Below are 24,303 nucleotides of genomic sequence, written 5' to 3' on the forward strand. Positions count from 1 at the left end.
CAGGATGAAATTGAATTAGTCTTAATATCTTTTTCTTCTGTTCTGTACTTCTCTTTTAATCCATGGCCAAACACATTGATTCTGGCTTTAGTCTGATATGTTTCTTTGGGGTTTAACGGGTACTTTAGTGGTTACTAGCTTATCTGAACTAGCTAGCATTCAGTATAATCATAAGCTTGAAAATGATAGAGTATAGTTGAAAAGTAAAGCGACAGCTAATAGCGGTAATACCCACTAAAGCTAATAGCTACTCAAGTCATAAGTTAGCAAACTCAGCTTGTTTAAGCTAAGTAACAGCTAAACAAGCTAACAGCTGTTTAAGACAAAGGCTACTCAGGCTAATGGCTATTCAGGCTAACATCTTTATAATGATAAAGCTGTACAAGTTTATTGCTATTCAGGAAGGCTGTAATTGATGTCAGCGGCTGCTCTAGCATACAACTACTCTAGTTTACTTTTACGCTATCATCACTGAAGCTAGAAGCTAATCAAGCTAGCTTAAAGTATTGGCTGGACAATGTAGCAGCTGCTGTAACTAACAGTGGATAAAGCCTACTCAGCTATTGGCTACTTAAACTATTGGTTATGAAAGGTATCAGTTCTAGCTTACAGCTAGAAGAGGTGACTGCTACACTAGCTAAAGATTATTCTATCCTAAAGCTAATCAAACTAGCAGCTACTCAGGTTATCTCCTACTCAAGCTAGCAGCTGTGCATGTAATGATACAAATGTATAGCTTCCCGAGCTACAACAGCTTCAGCTAGCATTATAAGCTAATGGTTTCTGAAGGATTATCAGCTAATGCAGCTAAAAGCTAATCAGTCTATGGTTGCTCAACCTAAAGGGTTAGTCATGCTAAAGTCTGCTGAAGCTGTTTGAAAATCTAAAAACTAATCTGCTGTATTATGTATTTTCACAGCCTCTCGGTTTTGCAGATGCCAGCTGTCACACATTTCTTAAGAGAACAAAAGGCGTGTTTCCAACCTACCTGTGTGAATCTCAGCCGAGTCTACCAGAAATCGTTCAATTCCCCTAATCAACAGATCTTCCTCTTTTATATTCTGATTTGGGCAGATTTAAATCAGATTTTTCTTTCACAGAACAAAGAAAAATCTTTGTTTTGCTTCTTTGCTTCAGTCAGTCTTTGCTTCAGTCATCAGAGACTTTTGCTCCCTGTTGTTGTCTATTGTAAACCTACACAGGGGATCATCTGTTTGCCAAAAATGCACACATTCTTAGTAGAGCAACAGAAAATCTTGTATTTTGAAATGACAGTGACAGTGTAAACGACAGTTTTGCTTATAGACAGTAAGAAGAGTTTGAGTTGGGTGGTATTCACTCTTGAATTGTCTTAATTACCTCCTTGAGGACTCCTTGTTTATTACCAATCAAGGTCATTATAACTGCTGTCTACTGCAATTAAGATATTGACTACTAGTTGCTTCACGTACGGAACAAGAAAATATCCTTTAATTGAAACAATGTAAAAGCTAGCTTTGTTTTACATGTTTGTTTTACTTATTTATTTATTTTATACGAGGACACAAGCAGAAGAAACCCGGTCCTACGCTTTGAACTTTAATTTGCTTCCCTTTTGTACTTTTAATATTTTGTTTACCTCAGTTTTACAGGGCGTTGTTTTGAAAAAAAAAACGACTGAAAAGGAAAAGTGGACATTTTTCATTGTTACAAATGCCAAATGACTCTGCAGAAAAATATAATTACCACATTAATCAAAAGTCAGAATAACTGGCGGTAGCTGCCCTTCTGAGACCCGGGTCCTGTGTACTGTGGCTCATTAAAAAAAAAAACATAAAAACTAATTGACAGATGCTGAAAACTAGACAATAAACTTTGATCCTTGAGTTGCTGCTCAAATCGTTGTTCATCCTCTTCCTCCGCATCTTCGTCATCTTCAGACTCGGAGCCGGGGCAGCTATAGATGGATATGTGCTCTGCTGCCTCGCACGGCGTTCCCCCTGCAGCCAATGTTCCCTGCCAGTCTGGCCTGACTCCAGCCCACATCTGCAATGCTAATCTATAATTCTGTTTAATTAATGACCATTACAGCAGCAGCAGTTACTGCAAATCCACCTATCCACCCGCCCCCCGTGTTTCTCTCTCTCTCTAACACGGTGGGGGGAGTTACAGTATGCTTTTTACAGAATCGCAGTGAAGTCATGAGCATTTTCTTGGAAATGATGTTGAAAGATGGTTTCTAAACCTCGGCACTGAGCCTCTGCTTTTGCTGACAGGCTCTCCTGCAGGTGTTATTTTTTATTTTATTTTTTTTTATTTTTTTTGCTCTAAACACTGCTCTTTTGTACTTGAATTGCATTCAGATCCTCCAAGTTGTCACGCTGCCTGTCAGTGCAGCTGTTCCCAGCGGCTGCACATAAAACACACGTCAGCCAGCTCCACCGTTTCAGTCAGGAGTGTAAAAGCCTGGTAGATCGGCGGAGATGATGCCTTTCATGCGCCCCTGTTTATGTGCATCCAGATGACCTCGCATGTTCTCCCCATTTAATCCCCTCTCTGCCTGCCGTAACCTTCACTCCTCCTGTTTGTCTTCCCGCTTTTATCCAGGGGCCACAACCAGAGGATGGAGTTCCTCGGAGACTCCATCATGCAGCTGGTAGCCACCGAATATCTCTTCATCCACTTCCCCGACCACCATGAAGGACACTTAACTGTAAGATCAAATCACTCAAATCAAATGTCATCACCCACACTCCTTACGGGGCTTTCTTTTCATTTTCCCACCCACAACATCCATTTTCACGTCTCCACTGTGCGGTTCTGCCGCCTGCTTTTTACATGGATTTACCACATGTTACATTTCAGTGTTTTTGTCTGTTTTAGGAACATATTTTCCTTTTTTTTTATTGCACAAAGTGTCCGCCAGATTCGCCCCTCCCTACATATTTGGCTCCACAGAAAAGCTCTTCCTCTCTCCTTCCCCTCACACGATGTGTTTACCGTACTCCGTGTGATGGGTATTGCCACGAGACCAAATTGTTCAGCGCTCTTCAATAACAATTCTTTGTTTGCACCTTTTTTTTTTATATATATATATATATATTTGTCAGAGTCTTTCATGTTTCTTAAAAAATAAAGTTGTATCCGGGTGAAATTCTCGACCTTATTTTGAGTCAGTGAGAAGAATACCTTTAATGTGTTTCTCATGTTTTACAAATAAAGATCTGGATTTAAACCGCTCTATGCTAAATGAAATCACAGCTTTTCTGTCTCTGGCCTCAGATGTTTGTTAGAGAGCAGCAGCATTCAGACCAAGGAACCCAGCTGACAGGTCAAGGAGATTCTGGTTCAGTTTAAAACAGGGTCAGGTTCTACGGTTACACTTTTTTTGAAGGGGTGTACATAAGACTGACATTACCCTGTCATAAACATGACATAACACCTGTCATGAACATAAATGACTCTTTATGAATGTTTAGGACTGTTGTCATTAATTGTCATTCGGTAAATTATGACACTATTAAAGCAAAGTTGACATTGTTTAAAATGTCTTTGTTATGACAACTTGACATTAACAGAGACAAAGTTAAAGGTAAAAGGTTAAAGCGATACGCGTTAGCTTGTTAGACGTTAGCGGCTTACTTACAGAAATGGTTAAGGATGACGCCCCTCTAGTTTCCACACTAAGACTGTTGGAGTTTTTTTTTGCTCCCAGAAAATTCAAAACAACCAGATTTGCCATTTAAAGGTATACTATGCAACCGGGGTTGATTTTCCAGCGAGGCTCCCCCCAGAGGGTGAAAGTAAAAGTGCACTGTCGTAAAGATGCTCAGCTGTTCTGGTTTCTCCATCAAGCCAGGCGCGGTTGTTTTGAGCTTAGCAGACAGGCGAACGCAACGAAAAGTCGAAAAAAACGGCAGTACAAACAATGACTATCACAGTGAACGTATGAACATCAAGCTTCCCGCAGCGCTATCTTGGCGAGGCGGCTGCCGCGGCCGCCTCGCCAGTTTTATTATTATTATTATTATTTTATGTTGGCGAGACGCTACCGCCACCGCGGCGAGGCGGCGGCGGCCGCGGTGGCGGTAGCGTCTCGCCAACATAAAAAAATATTAAAAATAATAATAATAATAATAATAATAAAACTCGATATGCTTGCATGTTTATTTGACGTTAACACGCGGTTCTTTGTTGCTTTCGCGCGTGCATATAGTGAATGGCAGGGCAAAAACACATGGAGTTCTCGCCGTAAAGCGAGACTTCTGTGTGTGCGGGCCGAGGGCTCCTGCAATTGCAAGTGCGGTATTCCCCCCAAAGACCACCAGGGCGGCCGAGAAAACCTTTGTTCCACCTGAAATTACTCATTTAATCATCCGAAACAGTATGGAACACATTAATTAACTGAAAAATGTTGCATAGTATGCCTTTAAGTTTAGGGCTTGATTTGGGATTAGGTTAAATTTAGGGTTTGGTTTGGGATTAGGTTAAATTTAGGGCTTGGTTTGGGATTAGGTTAAATTTAGGGCTTGGTTTGGGACTAGGTTAAATTTAGGGCTTGATTTGGGATTAGGTTAAATGTAGGGCTTGGTTTGGGATTAGGTTAAATTAAGGGCTTGATTTGGAATTAGGTTAAATGAAGGGCTTGATTTGGGATTAGGTTAAATTAGGGTCTTGACTTGGGGTTTTGTTAAATTAAGGGCTTGACATAACAAACACATGTTAAACAATGTTAACTTTGCTTTAATAGTGTCATAATTTACCGAATGACAATTAATGACAACAGTCCTAAACATTCATAATGAGTCATTTATGTACATAACAGGTGTTATGTCATGTTTATGACAGTGTAACGTCAGTCTTATGTACACCCCTTCAAAAAAAGTGTTTCAGGTTCTACACTATTCAGAGCTCAGAACATCTCCCAGAGTTCTGTTCAGTTTGTCTGAGCATGGAGAGAGGATGCAGACCTACCAAGGCATGGACGTCCACCTCGACTGACGAGGAGAACATTAATCATAGAAGCAGCCAAGAGGCTGATGCTCACTCTGGAGGAGCTGCAGAGTTCCACAGCTCAGGTTGGAAAATCTATCGACAGGAAAATGATTTTACACGAGCCACGATGGGGGGCGTGTGAAACATTTCGATCTGGTCCAATGGGACCCAAATCTATTAATTTGACCAACATGCTAAACGCTGTGGTGGAAAACTGACAGACCGCCCTCATGGGGAAGCGTGGAGGTGGCAGCTTCATGCTGCGGGAAGTCTTTTCTTCTAAAAACAGGGAAGCTGGACGGAGCCAAAGACGTGAGACTTCTACTAAATACAATAAGTAATGGCGTTAACGTCCAGTCAGTCTCAAGTTCTCAGTTGTTTTAGTTCCTAGCTGTTTTTTAGTGTTTCTGGGGGGAGTAGAGCTTGACCTTGTGCAGGATTTCATGTACCTCGGGGGGGGTCACACTGGATCCAACGCTTTATTTAAAAAAAAAAAAAAACACATTAAACTCACAGCAAACACTATCAAATGTAACATACATAACTTCAAACAAATTAGACCATCAATGACAGTTAATTGAGCTAAAGTGTTCCTACACCAAAGGATATTTTCACACATAGATCACTGCATCACAACCTGGTCGCTCACTGGAGATACACTGCAAAATGAGAACTAAAAATAAATAACATTTTCTTGAAATTAATGTATTTGCCCTTGATTTGAGCAGGTAAATAGGATTATTTGCCAACGGAATTAGTATCTTTACCCCTGAAATAAGATAATTAGATATACTGTGCTTGAAATAAGATGATGGAGATGAATTGTTCTTATTTTAGGTGCAGAAATCTTATTCCATTTACAAATAGTCTTATTTACCTGCTCAAACCAAGGGAAAATACATTCATTTCAAGAAAATGTTACTTATTTTTAATTATTTTTCTGCAGTGTATACACTCCAATAGAAATGTTGTTCAAAAAGTCTATAAAAATCCTCGATAAAAAAAGCCTCTGTCATTCCATCAGGGTGAAGTTTTTGGAAAAATACAACATGTTCAATTGTGAAAACTTTATTAAATGTAAAATTAGCTGTTTAATTTATACATTTCTGCATGGATTAGCCCCACCTCCACTTTCTACACACATTAAACTAAGAACCGACACCAGAGGAGACCTTGAGATCAAAGAACAACCTTTGGACAAACGTATGGCAGTCAGAGGGATTCCCTTTTGGGACAATGTCCCGACTAACATTAGAGAATTTCCTACCTCTAGCACTTTCCAAAATCACCTGAAACAGTTTCTTAAAAGTTCTTAGTGATGTTTGCACTTTTATTTTGAAATGCAAACTGTGTGAATGTTTGTTAATGTGATTATTTGCCTGATAATAGTTCATCGTCATTAAGTCTTGTGTTGTTTAGTCTTCCTGCCTCAGCACTACAGATGAAAATTAGCAACTATAGCTCATTTACAGTCTGTGCAGAAGGATCTGATTGTTCATTAATGGGCAAAGTCCCGAATAAATGAATTATATATATATATATATATATATATATATATATATATATATATATATATATATATATATATATATATATATATATATATATATATATAAAAAGTTAGTTGTGACCGGGGTAGCATCCCTGACCATGCAGATATTTCGTATTTGATGGAAGTCATGACGTCGTTTGTATAAAAGCCTCCAGCGAGCTTTCATGGGGGCTGAAAGCTTAGAGCAACACCCAGGAGTCAACATGGGGCACATCTGAAATGGATTTCGACTCGGGATAAAAAGTGCCCATTCAACTGGTGCTGGTGTCCTTTTTTTTTTTTTTCTTTTGCTGCTCCAGTCAAGGTTGCGTGCGTATTTAAAAAAAATAATAAAATAAAATAAAAGGAGGGCATATCACAGCAAGACAGGCGGAGACGAGTCGCGTTTCTTTCCATTTGCTCTCTTCTGCGTCTCGTGGCTATATTTACCATGTTTGTGTGTTTCTTTTAGAGGCTTAAATGCACCCTAACAAGTCGGAACATGTTGTCATCCGCCCCGCTCCCAGTCACGATGTAATATTTAAGAGACTGAAACATTTTCTCTGCATGAATTATTCCACGTTCCTCTCCATTTTCATGTTTGGCTTTTTATTGACTTCTTGTTTTTTGGGTGTTTTTTTTTTTTTTTTTTGCTCCTTCCCCTCCCCTGTGCAGTGAGTGATGTTCACCTTGCCGCTCAGAGACAACATGAAAACCCGTCTTGTTTTGTTTCCCCGCAGCTTCTCCGCAGCTCGTTGGTGAACAACCGCACTCAGGCCAAGGTGGCAGAAGAGCTGGGCATGCAGGAGTACGCCATCACCAACGACAAAACCAAGAGGCCCGTCGCGCTGCGCACCAAGACCCTGGCTGACCTGTTGGAGTGTACGTCCCTTTATTTCACTCGTCACAGCGCGGTTATGTCCGTTGTAGAAAGGCAATCAGTGCAGACGTCTTGCAGACTCTTTGTTTTCTGTGTGTTCCTCAGAAATGTGCATGAAATGCTGGGATTTAAGTCTCCTTGCACTGCAAAAATACAAGAATAATATATTTTTTTCTTGAAATGACAGCATGTTTCCTTAATTTGAGCAGGTAAATAAGATTATTTGCCAATGGAATGAGATTTTTGCACTGAAAATAGGAACAATTCATCGCCATCATCTTATTTCAAGTGCACAATATCTAATTATCTTATTTTAAGGGTAAAAATACTCCATTCCATTGGCAGATAATCTCATTTACCTGCTCAAAGCAAGGGAAAATACAGTAATTTCAAGAAAGTTTTACTTATTTTTAGTTCTCCTTTTGCAGCGGAGGTTGATATCAAACAGGCACTTCTTCTAAAAAGACTGGAAAGCAAGTCTGTTTGGTTTAATTGGTGGACTCCTTTTACCTCGCTTTCCTACAGTTCATTAGCTTTAATAATGTGTTTTTCCTGCAGTTTTAAAGCTGTTTTAAATCTAATAGAACAACTTGAAGACATCAAGAGACCCAAAGGGATCCTGACCTCAGATTTGACAACCCCTACTCTAAAGTATAATTCACAGTCTCCTTCATGATTAGGAAACCTTTAGCTATCGCTTATGACTGTAGTAGCTATTTATGAATGAACTATCGCTAAAGGTCGAGGATCTGCAGCCTACAGAGTCCAAAGAACCATTTTAGCCGTCTGTCCATCCAAATAAAACCTGTTTAGAGTCACAAATGTTACATGATGTTTAAAATGGGCAACTTAACCATTTAAAGGGACAGTGTGTAACTAATTTAGCTTTTAATGAGCAAAAATGAAGTCTTGCTTTTTTAAATACATATTCAGGCAAAGTCTAATAACATCACGTCAAAAATAAGATCATTCTGATAACTAAGAATTAGTAGTTTATAAATACATGGGTGTCGGTAAACCCACTGGGAGGCGCCATGTTGCATCACAATTTTTGATTTCTGCAGCCGCATTTTATCTCTCTGTCCTCTATATGAAGACGGGCTGTTGGTGGAGGAGTAGAAAACAAGCAAAGACGACCGTAGATCATTCTATTTGCCGTTTTCTGTTGAAATAGAGGATCATCCATACGCTTTGCCCAGCGAGAGGGAAGAGAAAGTAACCAAGAAAAGGAAAAAGGACTAATAATCGAGAGAAAACAATACTGTCTATATTGGCCCAGCTATTATTACCAGGCAGAGATAATTCATTGAAGGCTTTAAAATGGGTTTGTTGGTTGCAGCTTTCTGCTGGACAGGTAAGTTCATTCAACAGTGATGTTTATTTTTGTCGTTATGTTAGAAGCTCTGTCCTCCCGGCGGAGACGCCTAGTTTGTTCGGCTTGTCTGATCTCAGGGAGGATGTGGGTACGGGGAGGGATATAGGAGCCGGCCAGTTCACGGTGTCCGTAGCTTAGCTGGTATCTTTACTTGTGATTCTAGTGCCTAAATAAGTGAACTACACGTTAAGAAACAAGCTAAAAAAACAGAATTTTCAAGTTACATTAGAAAAACAAAAGCCCATAATAAGCAGACTTGGCAACAGTGCCAAAAACCATTTCACACGATGACCGTAGCGATTACCAATAGCTTGGTACCAGATACATGGAGAAAATGTTTACATTGTCACATTTATGACGCTCCACGGCTTCTGTAATAGTTATTATGCGCTTAATGGCGAGGTTGTTAGTAATTTGTTTAGCGCACCACTACATTGTGCGCCAGTGTGAAAATCTTAAACACTGGGGCTTTAAGGAAAGACAACTTCTATTTTTAGATTTTAAATTAAAGAAAAAATACAAAGCTTTCGAAATAAGGTTGGATACATACTCTATAGAATGTTATTTTAAGAAAATGTTTATAAAAAAAACATCAGTTTCCAACCTAATGAAATAATAATAATAAAAAAGATCCAAAACAAGTTGGTACTTTTAGTGTCGTTCTATAGTGGAAATTCTATTTTTTTCTTGTTCTTCTTGCTTTTTTTCTTTTATTTCTTTGTGTCATTTTTTGTTTTTGTCTATAGTGGAAAATCAACGCACTTATTCCATGAAAAACGGTTAAAACCTGCATTTGTTGTTATGTCAATATCGCTGAAACCTCGAGCTAGTCGTATGCAATGTTGTGAAAAGGTATTTGACCCTTTTTGAGATCTTTGTTTTAGCTGCTTTTGTCGCATTTAAATGATTCAGATCACCAAAAAAAATGTCATGGCAGACAGAGATAACCCGATTAAAGACAGAGCAAAAATTCAAATGATGATTCCATTAATAAAACCCAATCTGGCCTTGCACTCATCCTTTGGAAATCGTATCCAGTCCCTCGGTCCTCATTGTTCCTCCTCTGTCAGAAACCTTGGAGCGTTTTTAGATGGTTCTTTCAAATTAGAAAGGCGAGTAAAATCTGTCATCAAAGTCTTTTTTTTTTTATCAGATACGTCACATTTCTAAAGCAAAAGCTTTTCCACAGTGAAAAGACCTTGAAGGGCTTGTTCTTCTGGATCGGACTGCTGCAATATTTGCCTTCAATCTCTTCATCGGCTGCACTTGGTCCCAAAAGCTCCTGCACATTTAACCAGTACCAGAATCTGATCATATCTCCCTAGTTGTTCTGGCTGCCAGTCCGTTTGCCAATGGATTTTATTTTATTCTTTTACTTAAATCTAATCTTTTACATGGTTTGACACCCATTTATACAACTAAACTCCTTGAGCATTGTAATTCATGCTCGTTTTGAGTCCCATTGGGTCTTTTGTGTTGTTGTGACTTCTTGTTATAGTTGTTTTTTAAATCTTTAATCTCCTATCTTAGTTTTATTTATTTAAATGTGCTAAATGAATAAATGCCACCCAACTGCTATCAAGCGTTAGCAATAACGAGCTTTGAGGGTTTCCCTTAATTTAGGCTGACTCTTCTTTACAGAATGGTGTTTAGTTAGACACATCTTTGGGCTTTGAGCAACAATGGTCTTAACAGGTCACCTAAAAGGATCTTAAAGTGATTTAAGACCAGACTTTGACTAGGCCACACAAAGACCTGAATGTCCTCTTTTTTTTTATCCATTCAGAAATGGACTTGCTGGTGTGTTTTGGAACATTGTCCTCTTTCAAACCCATGGCTCAATCCGAACACCCTTATAGAGCCAGGACTCTTTAGCCAAAGCAGAAGTGCGTCAGTGGTGCGCCATGATCAGTGCTGTCCGAATAGTGCAGTCAGTAAGGAAGGAGGTAGGAAAAGGAGCCTGTATGCTTCCTTCTACGGCTAGTTTTGCCTAGTGACTTTGCGATGTCCCTTACCGTTGCTAAGAACCCTTAAGCTATCCCACAATCCTTAGCGGGAAATGACGTATAAGCACAGCCGTCTCACAGAAATCAACGAAAATATCCAAAGAGAAGAGATCGTACACTTTGTAGTTCATTGTCGGAAAGCCGTACGCCTGGATTTGACTCACATCATCCATTTGTGTTTACATCACCTAATGACATCTGAGTTTTTAGATTAGATTAGATTCAACTTTATTGTCATTGTACAGGTACAAGGCAACAAAATACAGTTTAGGTCTAACCAGAAGAATAGCAGCAAGTGCAGGATAAACAATGGTTCCATATGTACAGGACATGGGTTTTTACTGAATAAATATAGAGATGGATACTATTATAAACAGAATTTTACTGATAGATTTGTCCTATGAATATAATAGATAACTAGTATTGTGAACTAAATTTACAGCTGGATATGTACCGAATATAATATACAGGTGGATATTACTATGAATAGAGTTTTACAGATATGTACAATAGCATAATATACAGATGATTGTTATTATTACAAATAAACAAATATAAACAAATAAACAATGGTTCCATAAGTACAGGACATGGATATGTACTGAATAAATATAGAGATTGATACTATTATAAACAGAATTTTACTGATAGATTTGTCCTATGAATATAATATATAGATAACTAGTATTGTGAACTAAATTTACAGCTGGATATGTACCGAATATAATATACAGTTGGATATTACTATAAATAGAGTTTTACAGATATGTACACACTGCAAAAACGGATCAAAAATAAGTAAAATGTTCTTAAAGTTAGTGTATTTATCCTTAGTTTGAGCAGCTAAATTAGATTGTCTGCCAATAGAATGAGTATTTTGACCCCTAAAATAAGATAATTAGACATCCAGCACTTGAAATAAGATGATGGAGATGAGTTGTTCCTATTTTAATTGCAAAAATCTTATTCCATTGGCAAATCATCTTATTTACCTGCTCAAATCAAGGACAAATACACTAATTTTAAGAACATTTAACTTATTTGTAGTTCCGTTTTTGCAGTGCAATAGAATAATATACAAATGGTTGTTATTATATGGTTGTTATGGAGTTAAAGGCTGTCTGAATTCAGCACAGCAGTCCGAAGCTCCTTTCCTACCCATGATAGAGTTCTTACAGTTTGACTGTACGATATATATTTTTTTAATCCAAGGTATCATAAAGATGCTTGTTTTTTAAGTGAACTCTGATCTTAACTGAGCCCAGTAAGGCCTGTAGAGTTGAGATGTTTCTCTGTTTCACGTTTACTCCATGTGTGAGTAATGGTTCTCTGGAGTCCAAAAGCCTTGGAAATGTATTTTATAAAAAGATAACTCTGGTTATCTTTTTATAAAATGAGTTTGACCCAAGATTGTGTCTTTAAACGGGTATTTTTCCCACAACTCTGCAAATAACACTGACTAATGATTGTTCTGACCAATGAGCTGAATGTTTCAAACGGCACATTAGCCCAATCAAGCTGATTAAACCCCGGTCCACGTTGCCTGTTGTGACGCTTTCGCCAAACAAACTCAGAACCAGAGTCCGGTCCAGTAGCTTCGGATACCTCCCAGGGGTAGAAACATACAAGCAACAACATTAAGGGACATTACAGTTTGTCCTGCAGGCTGCGCTGGACCGCAGCTTCTGATAATCACAACTTTCTGGGATCATTAGGCTGCTGTATTATTTTAGATGGGAGTGCTGAGGTCAGCGCCACACTGCAGGATGTAAACTGAGCTGCCAGCCGCCTCGCAGACAGGTGAAATTAATCAATCACTGTTTTTTTTTTTTTTTTTGTCAGAGTTTTAATGTGAGAGTCAGTAAAACAATAGAAACACAGATCTTATGGTGCCGTTCCGAAGCTGTTAGACTCATTGTTTGAAATGACCTAACCACCAGAGAACAGATTTACTGCTCACACTAACCTCACTACCTCACAGCTAATTATCAACCTATATGGTTTTACCTTTAAAATCCATTCTGTCTTTAATAGATTGTTTTTTTGTTTAGTTACTGCCTCCTCCACAATTACTGGCATCTCTAGTAGAAATGGCCAAAAAGAAATCCAACTTTTGTTGCAGGAGGATAAATCTTCGTCTGAAATTTTAGAAAAATCAAATCTTTTTGTATTTAGTGGAGAAAACGTTGAATTATTAACCATCATAACAATTTTTTGTGTTTTTTATTTTTGTTTTATTTTACTGATGTAAAATGATCAATTTGACCTCTGAATGGGTCAAAACATAAAAACACAATGGCTTTAGAGTGGCCTAGTCAAAGTCTGAATCTAAATCCAATTAAAATGCAGTGACTTAACACGGAAACTGTCCGTTTATTCTGGAAAACCCTCCAGTGTGGCCAAATTAAAGCAACTGTGATGCAAAAAAGCTGCAATGACTGAAATATCTCCACAGTGATGTAAAAGACTCGTCAATTATCACAGATGACTGATGGCAGCTGGACGAGTTGAGGCAGGGGTCAGCAACCACTTTTGCTCCGCTGCTACAAGATATAATTCATCTAGAAACATTTTAAATGTGCAGTTGTACTAGATAAAATGTTTTATTTTGAAAAGTTGAGAAATTAACATAAAATATGTTTTCTATTTTCAGACTTTGGGATAAAATGAATCATCTGATGTTTACAGGGGGAATGGAACAAAGATCTGTAGCCCACTTAGAAATATAAAGCAAAACATTAAAGCTAAGAAAAACCATTAACATACTTTTAAAAGCCTTTTTTTCATCGATGCAGCTCTGTTGTAGACATTTAATGCAGGTCTTTGCTGCTGAAACCCTTCTTTTCTTTTGGTTTTATTAGAGCCACAGTTCAGGGACCAAAGATGAGATGCAGGTATTCTGAGCCTTGGGTTAAGGAGCGCACTTAATCGTTCATATGTGGCAAGGTTGCTTTGGGTAGAGTTGTTAGTGGGGGAAAAAATTACATTTAGGTCTGAAAAACAAAAATTAAAAGAAAAAATATGTAAGGGCGCAAACACTCTTTCACACCCTGAAACTTTTAGATGTGTCTCATGTCCCACAGGCCTGATTTAAACGTCTAAAACTCGTCACAAGTTAAGCTACGCAGAGATTAACTGGTGATGAGTCCGTATCTGAGTCAGGCGTGTTGAAGCAGACGTTGCAGGACCTCAAGGACTGGAGTTTGAGACCACTGCCCTTAGCCTTTCTTCAAAAGGGAAAAGACTACACTGCAAAAAGGGAACCAAAATTAAGTAAAATTTTCTTGAAATTAATGTATTTTTCCTTGATTTAAGCAGATAAATAAGATGATTTGCCAATGGAATAGGATTTTTGCACTTAAAATAGGAACATCTCATCTCTATCATCTTATTTCAATGGCAGGATATCTAATTATCTTACTATAGGGGTAAAAATACTCACTTCATTGGCAAAAAGTCTCATTTACCTGCTTAAATAAAGGACAAATACATTAATTTCAAGAAAATTTAACTTTTACTTCCCTTTTTGCAGTGTAGAGAACAGCCGTCCAAGTGAAAAAGATGTTAATATTCGTAAGTCAGAAAATGGCTTCAGAGAATGCCTGCCCACCCAAACTTTCTCATAATTTTAGCTTGAACAATAGTAAAAATACATTTTAAACAGCTGTGACAAACTAGTCTGGACCAAGACTTAAGTTTATCTTTCCACTTCATACGATGAGGGGGATGGTAAGGAGGGTAAAATGTTATTTACTCACTTTTTCTGCCAGAAAAGTGAACAAGGCAGCTATTTGTGGAACATTTTGTACTGAGATAAATATCAACAAATACGTGAATCAACAAAAAATGGCCTACCTGATACAAAATCGCATCTCAGTCCTCAGACATACACCTGAAGGAAAGGTTGTTTGGTGTGCTCAGAATCAGAATCAAGTTTAATCGCCAAGTAGGTTTGCACTTACAAGGAATTTGACTTGGTGCTGATGGTGCAAACAAAAAATAAAAATACAATAAAATAAAATGGATATAAAAGTCAAAGCTGAATAGGAAAGAGCATGGGAGAGGAATCTGGTCGATCCAGACTGATCCCTCCCTCTAGATCAGGGGTGTTAAACATACGACCCGCGGGCCTTTTTTTTTTTTTTTTTTTCCTCAGTGTCCTGTCTGGCAATGTGGCAATAAGAATTGTTGTCTTAATGCCAAAATGAGCTCATCAGATGTGACTTTCACAAGTGGAGCAGAACTGCTTTTGCCATAGTGCTCTGCTTGATTTATGAATGTGAATAGTTTTATTATGATTCATGCGGGGAATATATCAAATGATATGGACACTACAAAGGGAAAGTAGGAGAGGAAAGGAAGAACAATAAGAGAAAAAGAAAAGGTGAAAGAAAGAGGAGATAAAAGGAAGAGAATGATAAAACTATTAGTGAAAAAAACATGTACTTTGTTTAATTGAAAATCTGCAGTTCCTATATTGTCCACGAGGGGCGCTGTGTTTTAATTAGCAGATTAAGCTTCAGGTGTGGAAAAATTATTTTAAATAATTTCTTAATTTTTATCTGTTTGATGTATTTTGTCATGCAGGACAGTGTTTTTAAGTTCCAAAAAATGTGAATAAATGTTTTTCAACATTGTATAATCACTGTGATCAGTTCTTATGCATAATGCACAAGTAAATGTTTAACTGAGTAAAAGTATTGTTGAAATTTCACATACTTTTCTAAAAAACGCTGAGGTTATTCATAATATATTGTGTAAAAGTGAAATTCATTTAATATAAAAATCAACAACAAGTCCACATTTATTAGTTCTATTTAATCTTGCAATGAGTTTACTCGTGTGGCCCTCTTGAGATCAGATTAAGCTGAATGTGGCCCCTAAATAAAAATGAATTTGACACCCCTGGTTTAGATGTTCCAGCCTTGTTAAACATTAGATGTTGACAACCTCATGATTTCATTCACAAAATATATTCCTTGAGTTGTTTTCACATCTGGCTAAACACAGTTATAAACAGTTGAATTTTCTTAATTCTTCAGTGCGAGATGACGCCTCTGCAGGAAAAGATGAATGTGTTTTCTGGCTTTTTTTTAAAATGCCTTTGCTGCAAGTGCCAGTGATTGAGGAGATTGTTTTTATTTAGACCAATATCCCAAAAAGAATAAAGGCAAAAAAGATTCTTCTCGTTTTTGCCAAAAACTACACTTGAGTTGAAGCCCAGAGTGAAAAGACTGCGTGTCTGTCCAGATTAAGAGATGAATAACGCGAGTAAATATGTCTCTTATTGGGACCGAGCCGATGTGTTCACATTAGGCCAACAGAAAGAGAGCAAACCGGGACTCAGGCATATGGGAAGTCGGGAATAAACAGTCCCAAAAATGGTAAAATAAGAAATAAAAACAAGTGGATGAAAAAAAAAACACACTTAATACTCTCCAGGTTGATTCATATCATTTGCCTTTCAAATCATGGCTCAGATTGTTTTCTGTAGGCTGGAGCACAGTTGATGACACGGGAAGAAGTGGAAGGGCAGCGTTGGAAAATGAGTGCAGCTCTTCTGGATATGAACAGTCGTGCCCTGAGGCTGCGGCGGGCCCCTTACCGGCCCCTCTGAAATATTACCTATTATTCCTTCCTCGTGTCCTGCTGTCTTAGTCACTGAGAACGGGTGAACGCTGTGGCAGCAAATGGGGAAAAAACAGAAGGCGCCGCCGTGAGATGAAGATGACACCTCACGACCTCTGCTCGCGGTTGAAATCTCTTTGGGCTAAGTTAGACCGACGCTTGACGTCCAGTTTCCTCTTAAAGATGGATTTTCTACCTTTTTATCAAGGTTATCAGCCATAAAATCCATTGTTTTGTTTGGGTTTCATGACGCAGATCAACACAGTAGTGAATAATTGTCAAATGGAAATAAAAAGATTCATGTTTATATATAAATGCATTTTATTCCACCTCTCCTTACTCTGATACACCTAAATAAAGTCCACTTCAATCTGTACATAATTAGTTAATAGAGTAATATAATATCAGTATAGATCCATCTTTCCTGTGAAGGCTTTGTTCACTACAAAAATGGAAGTAAAAGTCAAATTTTCTTGAAATTAATGTATTTTTTCTTGATTTAAGCAGGTAAATAAGACTATTTGCCAATGGAGTGAGTATTTTTACCCCTACAATAAGATAATTACACATCCTGCCCTTGAAATAAAATGATAGAGATGAACTGTTCCTATTTTAAGTGCAAAAATCATATTCCATTGGCAAATAGTGGTATTTACCTGCTTAAATCAAGGAAAAATACATTCATTTCAAGAAAATTTGACTTACTTTTAGTTCCCTTTTTGCAGTGTTAGAGGACATTATTTAACCACCAGCCTCATATAGTCCAAAGAACACTGCAAAGAGGGAACTAAAAGTAAGTCAAATTTTCTTGAAATCATTGTATTTGTCCTTGATTTGAGCAGGTAAATACAACTATTTGCACTTAAAATATGAACAGTTCATCTCCATCAACTTATTTCAAGTGCAGGAAAACTAATTATCTTATCTTAGAGATGAATTGTTCCTAGTTTAAGTGCAAAAATCTTATTCCATTGGGAAATGGTCTTATTTACCTGCTCAAATCACAGACAAATACACTCATTTCAAGAAAATCTTACTCACTTTTAGTTCCCTTTTTGCAGTGAACACAGCAGACAGTAAGTTTTAGAGAAGTTTGAAGCAAAGCTATGTTAATAAATAATATTCCAAGGTGAAAACGTACCCGGACATGATTTGGAAAGAAGAATGTGCAGTAAAATCAGTGTCTAAATGTGCAATTTGTCGAGAGGGTTCCCAAAGAGACATGCAGCTGTAGTTGCAGTTAAAGGTCTAAATAAAAATGCACGCCATGCATTTCAGATTTTTGATTCACTACAAATCAGGAATCACATTCTCTTATCTATTTTGTTTGTCTATCACATAAATCCCCTATAAATACATGAGCATTAGGAACAATAAGCAACAGTTATTTATATAGAACCTAACAGATAAAAAAAGCTGAATGTCATCAGCATAGAGACGTAACAAGCATTATAGTGCCTTATAATCTGGGCCAACTGATCTACAAAATAAGGGAAAGAAAAGAGCCCAAAACAGTCTTGAGGAACCCCCACAAGACAACACAAAACACTTTTAAAAACAACCAAAATAATCCCAAATCCCAAATAAATACTTAAATCTTTAGGCAAGGCAAATTTATTTGTATAGCACAATTCAGTACAGAGACGATGCAAAGTGCTTAACATGATTAAAATATAGGAAAATAAAACAGAATAAAAGCAAGTACAAATAAAATGTAGAAACAAAATAGAACATTAAAAACAGTTGGACTGAAAAAAAGTTGAACTAATGAACAGTAGAACAGTTTAACTTGAACAAATGTGTTTTTAATCTTTATTTTAAGATTTAATCATCAAATGTAGATTAACAGTATCAGAATCTAGTTTTGGCCTTTTGAATAAAGCATTTTCTATGATTATGAATGTGAAAAAATCCATTATCTTTATTCTTGTCTGAAAAAGATTAGATTTTTTAGCAACAACCTTTTCCAGAATATCAGACATAAAAGGCGCCTTTGATGTTTCACGCAGGAAGTAGAGGTCAGAGAGAAACCCACACCTTCAGATTCAGGAACCTTTGCAGCCACTGTAGCAGAAAATACACATAAAGATACATAAAAGTGTCTAATTTTAGTCCTGTATTTATTTTAACTGTATTTCATGATTGTATTATTTAGAATAGTGGTTACTTCACTGCTAAAAGGGAACTCAAAGTAGGTAAAATCCTCTTAAAATTAGTGTATTTTTCATTGGTTTGAGCTGGTAAATCAGACTATTTACCAATAGAATAAGATTTTTGCACTTAAAATGAGAACTATTCATCTCCATCATCTTATTTTAAGTGCAGGATGTCTAATTATCTTATTTTAGGGGTAGAAATTCTCATTCCATTGGCAAAGAGTCTTATTTAGCTGCTCAAATCAAGGAAAAATATACTAATTTTAAGAAAATGTTACTTAATTTCAGTTTTCTTTTTGCAGTGTTGTACATATTGTGCACGTACTGTATACATGAGGGGGACTTGCACAGAAGTAGCAGCACAACTGAATTTGTTGTAGCTTGGCGTCAATAACAGTAAAGCTGCACTGCAAAAACAGAACTAAAAGTACGTAAGATTTTCTTGAAATGAGTGTATTTGTCCTTGATCTGAGCAGGTAAATACGATTATCTGCCAATGGAACGAGTATTTTTACAACTAAAATAAGATAATTAGACATACTACACTTGAAATAAGATGATGGAGATATTTTGTTCCTACTTTAAGTGCACAATTCTTATTACATTGGCAAATAATCTTATTTACCTGCTAGATCAAGGACAAATACACTCACTTCAAGAAAATCTTACTCACTTTTAGTTCCCTTTTTGCAGTGTGTTCATTCAGTTTTTGTTTGTAACATGAAACAAATACACTGCAAAAATGCATCTATAAATAAGTAAAATGTTCTTAAAGTTAGTCTATTCGTCCTTGATTTGAGCAGGTAAATAAGATTATCTGCCAACAGAATGAGTATTTTTACCCCTAAGATAAGATAATAAGACATCCTGCACTTGAAATAAGATGGAGATGAGTTGTTCCCACTTTATGTGCAAAAATCTTATTCCACTGGCAGATCATCTTATTTACCTGCTCAAATCAAGGACAAATACACACATTTTAAGAACATTTTACTTATTTTAAGTTTGTTTTTGCAGTGTAGTGGATAAAAAAACAGCTCAAGGGGTGTTAATATTTGTGATCCTTACAGGATTGGTTTCCTGTTTAAGGCGAGCGCCTGGTTCTCCTTTCAAAGCGTTTACATTAAGCTGGAGTCGGTGCCGCTCACGGCCTTCTGGTTTGTGTTAGGCTTGTATTTACCTCAAACGTTCAAGCAGAGGACAGTTGCGAAGACCTGGTTCTCAATCATTCACTGCCTACTCTTTTTTTTATTTATTTATTTATTTCATTCTTGTACCGCTCTTTTATAAGTGCTTCTCTTTGTTGTTGCAGCTTTCATCGCCGCTCTCTACATCGACAAAGACCTGGAGTACGTTCACACCTTCATGAACGTCTGCTTTTTCCCTCGGCTGAAGGTGAGCACCTATCGATGGCCATTCGCCGCTTGCGCCTGATCAATGAGCTGCCGAGCAGGGCACCTAAGGAGGAGAGAAAAAAAAAAGAACGGAGGAGATGATGATGAGGAGGGAGCTAATGGCCGGGCCCTAATCGATGCAGGGGCCCTGAAGTGGTGCTTGGCTCTTGAATGCCTCTCATAATGGCGGCTCAGGCTGCTATTTTAGTCGTCTTTTAATGGAAATCGCAACCGTTGCAGGGATGCATGCGTTTGGGGGGGGGTTGTTGCTGCTCATCGGCGTTTGGCTATCGATCTAAGAAGTGCAGCAGAGGAAGTCGAGTGTGTTTTAGAGCGACCGCACTGCAAAAACGGATCTAAAAATAAGTAAAATGTTCTTAAAATTAGTGTATTTATCATTGGTTTGAGCAGGTAAATAAGATGATCTGCCAATGGAATGAGTATTTTGACCCCTAAAATAAGATAATTAGACATCCTGTACTTGAAATAAGATGATGGTGATGAATTGTTCTTATTTTAAGTGCAAAAATCTTATTCCATTGCCAAATCATCTTATTTACCTGCTCAAATCCAGGACAAATACACAAATTTTAAAGAATATTTTACTTATTTCTAGTTCTGTTTTTGCAGTGCAAGGTTGCAGCTTAGGAAGGAAAGAAGAGCAACGAGGAAGGGAAGTAGGATATAAGGAGTCACAACAGGAAGGAGAGAGGGATTGAGAAAAGGATACAAGGACAAGGACAAATACATTAATTTTAAACAATATTTTACTTATTTCTAGTCAGTGAGAATGCTGTATAGCATTTTCACTTATTGTTTTCCTGTTTTTCTTTATTATTATTATTCCGTACGTTTTTGTGTGTCTTAACTACTCCCGCATACTTCCACCGATTTCAACGATTTTCGTACCAAAATGTTCGGCTCGTTCTAGACATTACTGCTATATCTCATGGTCATGGTACCCTTTATACTTTTTAAAGTATTTGTACTTTTTGCTCCCATTGAAATTAATGAAAATTCCTTCAAATTGTTCAAATGGTTCAAATTTTTCAAATTATTCCAATTTTTTTCTAATTTTTCCAAATTTTTCAAATACTTCAAATCTTTCAAATTCTTCGAATTCCTTCAAATTCTTCTAATACAACTGATATTACTACTACTACTACTCCTACTACAACAGATACTACTCCTACTACTACTACTACTAATTATACTACTGCTACTACTACTACTGATACTACTACTATTACTACTACTAATACAACAACTGCTACTCCTACTACTACTAATTATACTACTGCTGCTACTGCTACTACTACTACTACTGATACTACTACTATTACTACTACTAATACAACAACTGCTACTCCTACTACTACTAATTATACTACTGCTGCTACTGCTACTACTACTACTACTGATACTACTACTATTACTACTACTAATACAACAACTACTACTACTAGTACTACTGATACTACTACTATTACTACTACTAATACAACAACTACTACTACTAGTACTACTGCTACTACTACTACTACTGATACTACTACTATTACTACTACTAATACAACAACTACTACTGCTAGTACTACTGATACTACTACTACTACAAATTCCTTCAAATTCTTCAAAAACTGATACTACTACTACTGATACTACTACTATTACTACTACTAATACAACAACTACTACTCCTACTACTACTACTACTACTACTACTACTACTGATACTACTACTATTACTACTACTAATACAACAACTACTACTCCTACTACTACTACTACTACTACTACTACTGATACTACTACTATTACTACTACTAATACAACAACTACTACTGCTAGTACTACTGATACTACTACTACTACAAATTCCTTCAAATTCTTCAAAAAATGATACTACTACTACTGATACTACTACTATTACTACTACTAATACAACAACTACTACTGCTAGTACTACTGATACTACTACTACTACAAATTCCTTCAAATTTGTCAAAAACTGATACTACTACTACTGATACTACTACTACTACTGATACTACTACTACTACTACTACTGATACTACTACTACTACTGATACTACTTCTACTACTACTACTGATACTACTACTACTACTGATACTACTACTACTACTACTACTGATACTACTACTACAAGTTACTTCAAATTGTTCAAATTCTTAAATCTTTTCAAATTCTTCAATGTTTTACAGCTATTTTTGCTCTTCTGCATCTTCTCAATTCATTCTGCAGATTAGTATTCTCACTCGCTGTTACGCAGGAACAGCTTTTTCTAGTTCCATTTTTGCAGTGCGGCTTTCTCTCCTCGATCGCCCCGAGTCCAGATTCGGAGGGGAAGGCACCGCAGATTGCAGATCCCTCGCTAAACGCCGGCCTCTTGCAAACTATCACACACACACACACACACACACACACACACACACACACACACACACACGACGCGGTACGAGTTCCCCACACAGCGTGGACCTCTCCCTGTGATGCTGCTGCAGTGGTCTGATACGCCATGCTAATTGCTGTCTTGGTGAGCCTCTCCAGGGAGAAATCCTCGGCTCTGGAGGAGCTGAGCTTTGCGTCATGGTGGCTGCGAGAGAGAGAGAGAGAGAGAGAGAGAGAGAGCGCCTCATTTCCACATCCAAGAGGGGAAAAAAAAAGTTGTGAAACAGCCAGCACGTCTCCTTACACAGGCTTGTGGAAAGACAGCGCGGCACACTGTGCCGCTTCATCCAATTTGGATGGAAGCGGAGAGCCAAAAAGCCGGCGACATGAACGGGCCCCCTTCCCTTATGTTTCCGTGTGATGATGCACATCCAGGGGCTTGCACAAGTGCATCTATGCAACAGCTCCCGCAGCAGAGGTGGGCTTTATGCTCTTTATGAATCACCGAAATTCCTCAGCTCCGTGCTGAAGGAGGGTCGACGGGAGGAGAGAGGGAAAAAGAGAAGAACGGTGGAGATGGAGGGTTTGTGGAGGCAGCAGAGCGAGAGCAGAGGAGCACAAGCGGGCAGAAGCACTCTTTGTAGAAAATTAATAGGAGCAGACAGTTCTGGATTCAGAGTCTGCCTTTGTATGACAAGGCTGCTTCCCTGTTAATGGAAGGGCTTTTAGAAGTCCCCCCTGGATAGGAGAAATGTATCAGGCCTGCACACCTGGGAGACTCCCAGACACTCTTTATTTCTGGCCCCGGGATTGGCTTTTGTCTTAAGTAGCCTGTGATTTGTGCTCGCTGTGAAGACACAGATGGAGAGCCAGTCTGAGAGTGAGCAAATAAGTGAGTCCAAAAAAAAAAAAAAAAAAAAAAAGCTTTAGAAAAAAGCATGGTGATGGCACGAATGAAATAAAAGCAGCTGAAGGAGAGGGGGTCCTAACCGCAGCACGCCGACTCCCGTCAGAGAAATGGCTTTAAAGGGAAGACGGATCGAACTGAAATGTGTCCTGTTTTTTTTTTTTTTTTTTTGTGTGTGTTGCAGGAGTTTATTTTGAACCAGGACTGGAACGACCCCAAGTCTCAGCTGCAGCAGTGCTGTTTGACCCTGAGAACAGAGGGCAAGGAGCCCGACATCCCGCTGTACAAGTAAGACCTTCGCCGGCGCACACGAGCTGTTTGAGGCGAGCTGCGCCGCTATTCTGAGCCTCTTCAAGTCAAAGCACTCCTCACCGAAAAGGATTTAGTAACTATATAAGAAAGCGGTCCCATAAATTTACAGCAAAATATTTAATCTGCCCATTTTTGAAGTATGCTGGCTGTTAAAACAACTCACCAATGGATTTTAATACTTTACGTTTAGCTGGTTTAATAAATGCTAATTTAAATTAGCAGTTAAAATAGCATTAAGTTATACTTATTTATTTATCTTTCAAATCTAACACATAATGTTTTCCACATTTCTTTCTTTTTTGTTCAACTTCAGTTTAATTTTTTGGAGAAATTACTTTAAAAGATAGCTGGTAATATATTTCATATGTTAAATTTTCGACTGATACTTTTTCTGATAAATGCTAATCAGAGTTTGCCATTAAAACACCAAATCCGTTTATTTAAAACCATTTTTAGTAGCAGTTTCTTACATTTTTGATAAATGCTAATCAAAGCTAGCTGTTAAAGTAATCCAGTATGTTAAATTTAAAGTTTTTAAGCATTTTTTGATCCACGCCAATTAAAAGTAGCTTTTAAAACATTTCATCTGTTTCTTTTTTTAGCTGTTTCTTACATTTTTGATAAATGCCACTCAAAGGATGTTGTTAAAATAGCTAATCGTTTTGAAAACGTTCCCTTTGAAATCCTTATGACATTTTTGATGAATGCTAATTCTGATTAAAACACC

At 37.6% G+C, this 24,303-nt stretch overlaps 1 protein-coding gene across 1 annotated transcript in view; it reads left to right on the top strand.

Annotated features, from left to right (window-relative positions):
• drosha (drosha ribonuclease III) overlaps positions 1 to 24,303 on the top strand; it is a 210,356-nt gene that overhangs the window by 160,591 nt on the left and 25,462 nt on the right. The window contains exons 26-29 of the mRNA XM_036125221.1: positions 2,587 to 2,692; positions 7,246 to 7,387; positions 19,863 to 19,945; positions 23,449 to 23,552. Coding sequence (XP_035981114.1) covers positions 2,587 to 2,692; positions 7,246 to 7,387; positions 19,863 to 19,945; positions 23,449 to 23,552 — 435 coding nt within the window. The remainder of the gene's footprint in view (positions 1 to 2,586; positions 2,693 to 7,245; positions 7,388 to 19,862; positions 19,946 to 23,448; positions 23,553 to 24,303) is intronic.

Source organism: Fundulus heteroclitus, chromosome 21, assembly GCF_011125445.2.
Source record: "Fundulus heteroclitus isolate FHET01 chromosome 21, MU-UCD_Fhet_4.1, whole genome shotgun sequence".
NCBI lineage: Eukaryota > Metazoa > Chordata > Actinopteri > Cyprinodontiformes > Fundulidae > Fundulus > Fundulus heteroclitus.